The sequence below is a fragment of the Rhinolophus hipposideros genome, assembly GCF_964194185.1.
Source record: "Rhinolophus hipposideros genome assembly, chromosome: 26".
Classification (NCBI taxonomy): Eukaryota; Metazoa; Chordata; class Mammalia; order Chiroptera; family Rhinolophidae; genus Rhinolophus; species Rhinolophus hipposideros.
Window position 1 is genome coordinate 24,712,736 of NC_138072.1, and position 12,237 is coordinate 24,724,972.

The 12,237-nt window shown below is 46.5% G+C and overlaps 1 protein-coding gene across 6 annotated transcripts in view; it reads left to right on the forward strand.

Moving 5' to 3' along the window:
• The window catches only part of SIPA1L2 (signal induced proliferation associated 1 like 2), a 206,995-nt gene that overhangs the window by 155,185 nt on the left and 39,573 nt on the right, over positions 1-12,237 (forward strand). For all 6 annotated transcript variants that reach the window (XM_081038989.1, XM_081038988.1, XM_081038993.1 and 3 more), the window contains 2 exons: positions 8,946-9,203; positions 10,849-10,932. In XM_081038989.1, coding sequence (XP_080895115.1) covers positions 8,946-9,203; positions 10,849-10,932 — 342 coding nt within the window. The remainder of the gene's footprint in view (positions 1-8,945; positions 9,204-10,848; positions 10,933-12,237) is intronic.

Below are 12,237 nucleotides of genomic sequence, written 5' to 3' on the forward strand. Positions count from 1 at the left end.
CAATTTTCTATGAATATGAATTTGCCAGTTTTTAAGTCCACATGTCTGTATGGGATCCATGTTCTGCTGTGACTGTCTGACCGCTCTGGTAAAGCACTGGCTGTTGTCAGGCAGCTTTGCATAAGCAGAAGTTACCCTCGCAACCCCAGCCCTTTGCTTCAGACTTCCAGGCTAGTGTGAAACGTCATTTTACATTTCATCTGTGCTGTAAGCAAGTTCGGCCTTCTGCATTATTAGGTTTTTTTAAGAAACTGTAGAGGAATGCCTTACAGTTCCTCTGGGAGCACTTGGCTCATTTTAAAAATTAAAATACAAACCTTCTAAATGAAACCTTGCTTAGTACCATCAGTCCTATAGCAAACTACACATCAAGGGCCTCAAGCTGGAAGTACACCTTTGATTTGTTGCATGGAAAATCAGCCCTATCTTCTTTCACAAATTGGCTCTTCGTGCTTATCAGGGAAGGGGCAAAAGAGAACATTTGTTTACCTGGACGTATGTGTGAAATTTTTTTTTGTTGTCTTTAAAAGCCATAAGGACTAGCAATTAATGAATTGCAGGATATTTCAGTCTTCATAAACATTGTGAATAATAGTAAAAATGCTTCAATTCATTTCTGTCATTTATCAGCTTGATTTTTGTTCTGCAGGGTATCAGTGAGAAATCATTCGCCTCGGAGCCCATCTGCTCCTGTCAGCAGTGGGCAAGGCCTGTCATTTCATAGGGTCCCCCCGGGTTGTCTGAGGGTCAGAAGTGTTTGCTTATGGCTCAGAAGCTGCTGGATCAAATGAAGTCTTTAGTTGGGAAAGTATTTATGCTGAATCAAAAGCTACCTCACTTTTGAAGTCCTGTCTCCTTGTCAAGCCTCAGGGTGGTGATAATGCACCCATCCCTCTTGCTTTTCCTTGTGGCCTTGCTGAGAATGTCAAGTGGGGAGGGTCCCCTTTGGGGATGCTTATTAAGTGATCTCCTGCAGACTGGATCTGGAGTGAGTTCACACGGATTGTGAGCCAGGCGGGGAGCAGTTTGGGAATAGCTCTCTTCAGAGGGAAAGGAGGCTGTAGGGAAGGGGGCACTTCCCAAGCAGACAGTCTCTGAGCAGAGGCCGAAGAGCCTGGGAAGCCATTTGACTGAGCTGTACCTGTGTCTGGGAGGGAGGGTGTGGCCCAGCCCCCAGCCTTCAGAAGTGACTGGATTCTATCAGTGTCATCTGAAGGAAAGCACATCAGCTTAAAAGGCTGATATAAAGGAAATCACAGCTCATCAGACTTATGCATGAGTTGTTATGCAGTGTGAGTGATTTAGTAAAATATGTCCAATAAAAATGGAAATGAAATTCCTCGCTGGGGTACATCTGTTTCGTGTGATTTTTTCATACTTTGTTGACATGACATATTTTTCTACATAATGCAAAACAGTGGAAATTATCTCATGTTGTCATGAATCTAAATTGTGATTCTCTCATTATTCTATAAAATTGAAGCATTATGTTCTTGCCTTTTGTTTTGCTGCCTGTTGCCGGACCATTCAACCCCCTGAAGTACACAGAGGGGGACGTGGAAATAGAAACAGGAAGGAGACTCACTTTTGTCAGATTAGCAGTGTGTGTGTGTGTGTGTGTGTGTGTGTGTGTGTGTGTGTGTATAGATGGTAAGTTGAAATCTGGACTAAAGTGAGGTTTTAGATTAGAGTTCCAATTTATTTGTATGGATAAGAAATAATTCATTGTATCTGGCGTTATCTTATGGGCCCTGAAAAAAATACAGAATTTACGGTTCTCAAAGTAACAGAACCATGCTCACTACTCTGAGTTCCTAAAATAATGTTTTGATTACTCTGTCACTCCTTGAAGTAAGAACACTGGATTACAGAATGAACTTCAGGGAGGTGACCTTATATTTATTCATTCATTCATTCATTCCTTCACTCTTAACGAGTTTGTACCAGAAACTGCTAGCACTGGGCACTGGGGCTATTAACTGGGTAGGGCAAACCTAATCTTTGCTTTCGTGGACTCCTTTTTGTTACCTGGCATTCTTAAATACAGTAGTTTCCACTCATGTTTTTGCTATTTAAACAGTTTTCTCAAACTATAGCAAGAATGTAGGACTTGTAACAAGTATCTCAGCACAGAAAACACCCTCACCCTCTCCGGTCAATAATCTATATTTTAGTGACCACGCTGTTTTGCAGTTTGGAATGTTGTAATGCTCCTGACACTGTGACAAGAATGCAAATGGTGACAGTAACACATGAGCTTTCTGTTAGGCAAATAACTGTCTGGCGCCTGACAAGTTACACATGCCGTGATAATGGACAGCCAATGGATATTCTCCCTGATGGAAATATTTCCATGAAAAATCAGGCATCAAAGAGCTATTGAGAATCTTCTGTGTCTAACTTTGAAGCATATAATGCAATAAAATGTTATTCCTGGCCTCAAGCTTTGTAAGCAAAAAAAGGAAGTGGTTGGCTTCATGAAGAACTTTCTGAGCCTGTTTTAAATTGAGTGCTGTGCTAGGTATTGGCTGTACTGTGGGCGGAAACAGCCCTCCCCTGCGTTTGGTGAGCAAGGAGAGGGCTGGAAGCAGGTGGACTTCAGTTCCTCGCTTCTTGTTGAATCCAGCACACGCTTTTCAAGTCCTTATTCAAAGGGTCTGCTCAGGTGGGTTTATAGTCTGATGTCTCTGTTTCCGTCTATAATCTAAGTGTCTCTCTATTTCTGTAAATCAAGGACGTTTGGAGAAAAGTGAGTTAGTATTTTGCATATGACCCTGTCCTAACCTTTATAGTAAGTTATACTGTTGGAAATCTTCCATGTTGGAAGCTTTTAATATTTTTATGCAACAAAAATAGAGTTTGTGATTCAAGTGAATGAGCATCACTTACCCCTCTTACCTTGTTGGATGATTCAGAGTCTTTAGCTACTAGCATGACAGAGTTAAAATGATTAAAATATCAGTGATTGATTCAATCCCTGGACTATAAAGGATTCTTTTACAAAGTGCATAATATAAAAGAAGCAGTAATTGGTTTGAGGGGATGTATGGCCTTTGTATGCGAAGACTTGTGTAGCTCCTATGGAAAATACAATAGGTGTGGGCCACATTAACTGTTCTTTGACAGTCGTCAGAGGCAGCCAAGTGTTGTGGAAAGAGCACTGAGCAGGAGTATGGCCTTGTCCTGGGTTGGCTGTATCAGCCTTCCCACCTCTGTGAGCCTTCTTCTGAAAAGTGGGCATGTCCCTTGTACGACCTGAGATGGTTCTGGAAAATCGCAGTGGTGTACTGTGCGGGGAGGATGGTAAAGTGCCAGCAAGGATCCGGGCTGCAGTATGTTGTAAGGCTTTTCCTTAGATCACGAGGTTTAGTTCAAGGTTCTTTCTCCACGATGCAGGCAAGTAAAGGAAAACCAGCAGGCAGTTTCCGAGGACAGTAAATGCGAGCTGTAATATGTGATTAAGGTACGGCTGTGCGGCCCAATCCAGTCCAGCTAATTTGAGCAAATGCCTTTTCTTTTTTTTTAAAGACTATGCCTTGTTCCTTTAACTTTCTCAGTCCTCTAGGGTTTTGGTTTTGACTTGCCACTCTTCCAAAGAAACATCACTGTTTGTTATCCCCAAGGACCCTCCCCACTTCGTAGTTTGGAAGCAGCATGAAGTCTTACCCCACCTTTGTATAAGATGGAAAGAACAAAGTAGTGGGATAATGACATATTGTTCTATAGCTGAAAAGACACAAAGGGAATTCTCCAGCTCTAAAATTTTCCGCAGCTCTGATTGTTATTATACATAAAGTTAAGCTTTACAGTTCCATAGTTCTATAAATACTGTATATTATCTAGAAAGAACTTTTGTGAAAGTTTATGTGACTTTTGCTGTTTAATACTGGTCTCTATTTTATAGAAGCAGAAAACAATATTATGTCTTTGCATGTAACTCTTTCTTGTGAAGCTGTCCCTTCAGTAAGCTTTCGTATTTCACATAATTTAGTCTGGAAACACTCTGTACTGATCCTGTTCCACTTGCACGAGGAGAAACCTGGGTCCAAAGCGATTGTCCCAGTTCTGAGCTACACCTTGGCAGGCCTGGGTTTTGAGCCCAGGTGCACACTCTGTCTTTCATGGCGATAATCTGACTGCTATAGAGCCCTGCAGGGGAGGAAGGAATGGAGACGACTGCAGCTCGGCTGAGCGGGAACAGGGACGGGCCTGGTGGCTGCCGCGGAGGTTGAAGTGATGCTTTAGAACTGAGCCCACAACCTGTACGTTCAGGTACCCGAATTGTTGCTGGAAATGGAAGGTTCTTCCAGGAAACTAGAGATGTTCTGGAAGGGAATGGGCATCTGTGGGTAGATGCCACTTTCTGGCATCTCTTGCTGGGTGTCTATGAAGTGAAGGGTGCATAAGTACAGTGCTTGGCAGTGACTGGCTGCCTGTCAGCTGGGAGCCAGAGTGGACCCCACCACTGTGCGGGCCACGCCCGGAAGCCGGAAGGGGTAGCAGCTTGGGACCTGAAATCTACTAGTGGAAACCCTACGTTAGGAGCTGGAGGCAGGGCAGAGTGCTGAGCGGTGTGGGTATAAGTTACTGAGTATCCCTTGTGCAGGAAGAAGCTGTCCCAGGAAGGCCACAGTGCTAAGTGCAGAAGGAAAAGCAGAATAAAGTAGTAAAACGTAAGAGCCTCTGAGGGCTCCGGCTAGCGGGACTACTGATTTTTACAGTTCTGTAGTGTTGCATGTTTAACCCACACATCTTCTAGGACCTTCTTGGTGTGCAAAGTATTTTGCCTTCCAGGAGATGTTACTAAGAGAGATTAGACTCAGAAAAGTTTCTGGCTAGACAAGCAGTGGTAAAAATTGTATTTATTTTTAACTGAAGGTGAGTTTTTATTGATCTCTTCCTAGCATGCTAATTAGAAGCATGAAAAGGCACATGTTCATTTGTTACAGAGCAAAGAGGAACTTGATACACTTCCACATCCGTGACCCCGCTTATCTCAGGTCTCCGAGTGTCTCCTTCTGGCCAGCAATCTGGAAAATGTGCCAGGAATTAGAGATGCACTTCACATGCCTTGACTTGATTTGGGAGGTCAAAGGAAGCCAAGGGCGTTGATCGTGAGAACTGAATTTGTACACTAACACAGGAAAGGAGAAGACTCCAGTCTTTTTTTCAAAAATCTTTCATTCACACCCAGAATGAGCAGCTCACATTTTCGGAAACGACTTTTCATACTGGGTCTTTTTGCATTCGCTCAGTTTGGGTTTAGCTGGCCTTTACTTCTTGGTGAGAAATATTTGCCAGATGCCCCTTCAAAGCACAGCGGTTTTGACACCCTCAGTGAACGGGGATCTGTCACCTGGTGTCCTGTGCTGGAACCACTCCAGGAGGAGAGAGGCGTGTGTGCAAATCGTGTGCACATGCGTGCCAGGGGCGTGACAGCATGAGGACCTCTGCAGGCTGGTCTGTAATTCTTATTTTACACCTCATTTCCCTAAAAGGGGTTGAATTTTCTATATGCATCCTTCGAGGAATTTCTCATACATATGGAGCAGAAGTAAGGTTGACCAGGTGTGGCAATATGTTATCATTAGTCGTATTTATATGATGCCTTAGTCACAGAAATCAAAAAGCCAATATCCACCCAGTTTACGAGTATTTGCTATAAAAGTATTATGTCATAACAAAATTAATTTTGATTTTAAAATAAAGCCATTCTTTTTGGGAATAGCTGATTTTTATTAGGGCAGAAGAATGCCAATTTTTGGAATTAAAATGTCATTTACATATGACTTTGTGCAAGAGGCTGGAAATGAAATAACCCCCCAATTCTGTCCTCAGCCTAATGCGTTTCACAAGTTCTTGTCACACTCCTTCAAATATTAGTCATGATTATGCATTTACACGGCCTTTTTCTCCCAAGATTCAAGCTGAATTACAGCATCTTATTAAAGACTACAATCTCTGAGCATAAATTTAACACAGAGCACAACTCAGCCATCTGCCTTCTCTTTCATTATTCTTCCTTTGAAAACAAACCCAATAAACCTGAAACCCAAACAAGCACTGGAAATGCAAGTTGCCCTTTGGGCCACAAGATTCAAGGTTCACGTTCCTTTCCTTCAAAACCTTGACTCCGGGACCTTGAGCCTTGGAGGGTGCCATGATAAACTCCTGGGTCTGTTGTGTTCCGGCAGCTGTGGCCTCTGACCCATCAGAACCCAGGCGTCACCTGCACATTCAGAACATCCGTCGGGGTGGAAGACAAGAGAAGGTTTTCTTGGTGTTTTGATATTTACTGTGTATCCCACCTTTATGATTTCTAATCGGGTTGTTGGCCATATGGATCCATCAATAGTGGCATCCGGTTCAATAGAAAACCCGTGCAAACAATGTAAGTCCATGAGTAAAAATTATACAGCCTCGGCATTTCATCAAATAGTAATAATAATAATGCAATTCAATGTCAATCTGGACTTCCTAAATGTGGCCAATAATTTAATACAGTCAGTAAATCCAGAGTACTTTAAACTTGCCTGGTAACAGATGAATTTCACTTGGGTGAAGGAGCGTTAGAAGAAACGAAGTAAAGTTTACTGTTACACAGATAATCACTGCCTCTCTCTCCGTAAACACACACGTGTCTCCAGCTTGGTTTGTGCCGCCCACCGCCCTCTATTCTCCTGGGATAGCCCCAGCATCCCTGTGGCCTCCTAAGCCCCAGAGCAGGCCATTGCTTTTCATTTCTGCCCCTCTCTCCATCCCAGGCCCCAGTGCTGTTGCTCCGACAGGTCCGCCAAGGATGCAGCTATTGTGCGTCCCGCCCGTCTGCGTGGGCCCTGCCCCCATCCCACCTCTCCACACCCCCCCAAAAGCCAGGGATCTCTGATTTTACCCAGGAGTCCGAGTTCTGATATCACGTATCTCCATAGAGACTTTCCATTCATTGTACTGCACACATTGTACTGTGGACCTTTTAATCTGGTTTTACATATCTTTCAGTTCTGGAAAGTGTCTTGTATTATTTCTCTATAATTTTCTCCCCACCTTTTCCTCTCTCTTGTCTTTCTGGTACCTCCATGCAGTGGATGTTGTTGACAGGGTCAACGCATGAGACACCTGACAGTGAGGTGTCTGTCAGTGAACCAGAGCCACAAGCAACGTACCGGATCCTACTCCATCATCACTAGACCAGGTCACCATAAACCAGGGAGAGACAGCTGCCTGCATATTCACGTCCCAAAGGCAGGCTGAGTGACCCTGCAATCCAGCCCCTCCCCTGCCCCAGGGCCCGTGCCCCCCAGGGCACCCCTTCGCAGCACTTACCTTCTTAGAAACGTTGTACCAGTGGTTTGCTCGCCTTGGCGCTCTTCAGCAGAGTCCACCATCGAGTGGAGACGCGGGGTTTGAGCTGAGACGTGGGTCCAACTGGGAGATGTGATCACCATGAGGGGACACCGGGGACCGGAGAGCTGGGAGGACGAGATGTGCAGGGAGCTGTGGGCGGGCCGGATTATTGAGAAAAGAGTCCCTCTATAGCAGGCTGTCCAGTAGCAGTATTTACTTTGAATTTTCTGGTAGCCATGTTAAAAATGTTTTTCAAAAGGTGAAATTCTTTTTAATCATATGTTTTGTTCAGCTTAATACCTCCAAAATATTATCATTTCAGCATCCAATAAATGTTAAAAATTATTAGTGAGAGAGTTCACAGTATTTTTTTGCATTAGGCCTCCGAAATAGAGTGTATTTTGCACTTAACAGTAGATCAGTTTACATGTTAAATTTTCGTCCAGATTACTTGCTGTGTTTAGATTGCATCAAACTCAGTAGGTTCCCATAATTTATTTCAAACATGTTTAAAGAGATGAATCGAGTATCAGTTTTTAGATTTAAGTTATAATTAAACCACTCGGAGCCCACTCGGGCCCTCAGGAGCCCCGCATGGCGGGCGGGCGGCTGCCATTTTGGCAGAGCAGCTGTGAAGGGTGCGCGAGAAGTGCCCTGGGCATCCGTGTCAGGCAGAGGCCCACGGGGTCTCCTTACAGCCAGTCACAGACACTGGCATTTCCAGGAAGAGAAACCTTGCGAGATTTGTCATGAGGGGGCGACAGACCCCCCCACCATTTCCAACGCTCCGGTTAAAGTCGATTTTACAGGGCTTCAGACATGGACAGGTCCTCTGGTCACTGGATGCTGCACTTCACCAAAGGCTTCCGGGAGGAATAACGCTTCAGCACAAAGGGACGTTTCCGTCTTTTTTAATCTGTTCTGGTTTACCACTTTGTTGGATAGAATGGATATACAATAAACAGTACGTGTGCAACACACACAGTTGAGTTTTGTCACTTGTGTGGAACAGTCACCACAAACAAGGGAACAGACATGGCCTTCATCCCTAAATATGACTAATGTAAGATTGGGGTGTCGTTTCCAGGGTCCTCAGGCAGGACTGTGGTGACCAGGAGACCAGTCTGGCTCTGCGGGGTCACTTTGCGCGGGGCATTTGCTCTCTCTGGGCTTTCCGTCCCAGCTCCTGTGGACAGCAGCCATGACCCCCGGACGCGTATTTCAATTCCTGAACAACCTGCGGGGTGCTGGCAGGTCTGCTGTGCCGGGTGGTAGTCCTGTAGCTCCTTCTCAGGGCTGCGGGCAGCAGCCCCTTGCTCACTGTCTTCCAGCATTTGAACAACCTGCAGCCACGTCAGCACCTGCATGGATGGTGCCCAGTAGCCAGACTAAAGGCACGAAGAGGCTTTTTAATTCCTCAACTCAGTGACTAGTGGCAGGAGAGGAAGTGAATAGTCACATGGCATTTTAATACAGGCAACAGGCTTCTTAGAGGGGCTGGCCCTGCCTCAGGTCTCTGAGCCCTGGTGGGCCCACGCGGCCACGAGTAAGCGGTGCCCATGGCTCTGAGCCTCCTCTCACAGGCTCTTCTTGCTCCACAGGGGGTGTTCGGAGCTCTGCCGGATCCCCATGGTGGAGTACAAACTGGACAGCGAAGGCACCCCCTGCGAGTACAAAACCCCCTTCCGGAGGGACACCACGTGGCACCGGGTGCCCACCCCTGCCCTGCAGCCCTTGTCCAGGGCCTCCCCCGTGCCCGGCATGCCCGACCGGCTGCAGTGCCAGCAGCTGCTCCAGCAGGCCCAGGCCGCCATCCCTCGCAGCACCTCCTTTGACCGCAAGCTGCCCGACGGCACCAGGTAAAGCTGAACGGCCCGTGCCAAACGGGCTAGGGCGTCAGATGTGGGGCGGGACTGTTCATCTGGTCTCATCGTTTCTGAGGTAACGTGTTCTGAACAAGTTGGCAGGCAGGGCTGGGGTCCGTGCTGCTCCCCAGCCAGCGCCAGTGCTGGTACAATGCGGGTCCCTGGCACAGATCCCGCCCACCAGGGCCCCGCTTTCCCTTCCCCGTCAGCCCCTGTCAGCTCCCCCTCTAAGCCATGGTGGGAAAGACACCCGAGAAAATATAGTGCCGGAGCCTCTAGATGCGTGTGAATAGCTTTGCGTGTAAGGAACACCAACCTGCAAAGTCACGGGTTACATTGCATCATTCTCAGGTAGGTAGTATTTTAAGAGGCCCCCTAGGTCATTACCACTTCCTGGATTTTCTCTCTCGTTGTAAGCAAAGTAAATTGAGTTTGAAATTAGTTTTTTAGTGAGAAAATGCACATGTTTCAGTTATACCCAGTAGCGTTAGAAGCTGGTGAGCATTTGTAGATACACAATTTGTTCTGAGTGAACAAAACAGTCACTTGGTTTTGTTGTTGTTAATTCCCACTGCTTTCCTCTCAGCTCGCACGTAAGTTATGGGCCGTGGGGACACTGAGTTTCCTCAGAACGGCTTGTCGGGCGCCAGGCCAGGGAGTGTTGTAAGCACGGGTGCTGAGCCAGGCTGCTCGCTTGATGGATTGTTACCCTGGGCCTGTCACTCGTCCTCTCCCAGCCTCCAGTTTCCTCCTCTGAAGAGTAAACTTTAATAACAGAGGCCACCCTGGGGCCTTATGAGGACCGAATCAATCAACTGCACAGAACTCTCCTTGGCACACAGTGAGCCTGCATAAGTATCAATAATAATTAGCTGATAAGTAAAAACATGTGGTCTTCCTTTGCTTTCTGCCATTATTCTTCCTAGAGTCAGTGCAGGGATGGTGTTATTTTAACTGGACATTAAATCGGCTTGGCCCTGGGTCTCCTTACTCCAAGGAGAATTTATCAACCCCTCATATTCAAAGAAAATACAGGTAGCCCCGATGAAAAGGGTGGCATCTGCAGAACCTCTCTTAATAAAGTAGAATTTAGCCAATGGTAGGGAAAACCAGGCGGGTTCCAGTAGCAAATGGACAGGCAGCAAGCACACATCTCCCTCAAGTGAACTCTCCTGTGTGTCTAAAGTAAACAGGATTGCGTCCAAGACATGTGGGAAGAGAAATGCTTTCGCCAAACGTAGTGTTTCTGTCTGTGTAGGTTGTAAATATAGAACCACCCTTGCCTTGCGTTAAGTTTCATGGACAAGTAGTAACGATGTTTTCGTAAGTCTGTTCTTGGGGGTCGATTGCTGTTCTTCCTTATGTCACTGAAGCACGAGTCTGTGATGCGAAGGCTGGTTCCCGCCATATCCTTCCCGTGATAAAGTGCCAGCCATAAGCCACCTGATATCTCACGGCATCACCAAGTCTCAGTGTATTTGGCCACGATTTATTCTGTTACACGTGGCAATGTGTAGTTCTTCCTTTTCTTTGTCATTGTAAAAACGAATTCATTGGTAAATCAGAACAAGCCAGGCCAAGATGCTGACACTCCACAGATACCTCAGGGCCGTGCTAACAGTTCTGATCACTGTTTCAGAAGTTCGCCCAGCAACCAGTCGTCGTCCAGCGACCCCGGGCCCGGCGGGAGCGGACCCTGGAGACCGCCAGTGGGATGCGACGGGTACGTTCACGTCACTTTCAGCTGGCCCCGGGAGGGACTGTTTCAGGGGCTTGTTCACAAGCACTTACTGCTCCTGCCACGCATGGGGCCATTGGGGGGTGATGAGTCACTGATGAGTCACCGTCCCGGCCAGAAAGCGCATCGTTCCTGCCAGGTTGTGCTACCTTGTCTGTATTCTGAGCTTCTGTGTTTTTTCTTTGTAATTGGGAAAGTCTTTCTGAACATGTGAAAATTAAGGATTTAGGGTTCTTGGGAGTTCCCCCTCACTTAAATTGCGGACAAGGGATAAATTCACAGCCTCTCGTGAAAGTGCTTTTTCTCCGAAACACAGCCCAGAGTCGGGCAGGTTGAGCATTTGACACGCCTTTTCCTGCCTCCCAGTAAGAGGACAGCAGAAGGCTGCCTCCCACAGGGGCTGAGGATCGCCCCTTGTAGTGTGTGTGTGCCTGACGTCCAGGTGCCAGCAGGTCAGGTGGAGCCCAAGGACGCTCAGGACCATGGAGACGCTGAATTGACCCATTAGCAAAAGGGAAACAGTCACACACCTCCGGGAAGAAAAGGGAGGGAGCTGCGGTCACGTGCTCCTGAGAGCAGTGTTCGTGTGTTGCTGTGTTACCTCTGCCAGGCTGGTGATGGATTGAGCCTAGAGAGGGGCCAGGTGGGACAGGAGGCTTCCACCTGGGCACAGAAGCTTCCTGTTACTGGCCAGAAGCATCTTCCTGGAGCCCTTTTCCTTCCGGTTTAGGCTTAGAAGTAGATACTAGCAGCCTGAGTTATATGTGTCCCCACCTTAGGTAATAGGTCGGGTTCTTAAAAAGATTTTCCCCTGGAGTTGCATTGCAAAAGTGGAGTTTGTCAGCAGGAAACCATTCTGGACTTTTTCTGCAAACCAGGTAGCTTGGGTACTGTAAACAAGGACCACTTTGGGACATGAGTACGTTTTCTGAGATTTATTTCTTTGGTAAGAGTATATTGTCGGGCAGCCAGTTAGCTCAGTTGGTCAGAGCGCGGTGCTCTTAACAACAAGGTTGCTGGTTTCATCCCCACATGGGCCACTGTGAGCTGCGCCCTCCACAACTAGACTGAAACAACTACGTGACTTGGAGCTGATGGGTCCTGGAAAAACACTCTTAAATAAATAAAAAAGTTTTTTAAAAAGAAAAGAGTGTATTGTCATATTTTCAGTTTTCATAACACAAAGTTCACCTAGATTAGTCTAAATCCAATCAATCTTATTTGCTTTTCCTTTAAAAATTTAATATAAAGAAGTATCAGTGGCATGTGTTCTGGGCCCAAGAGAAAAAA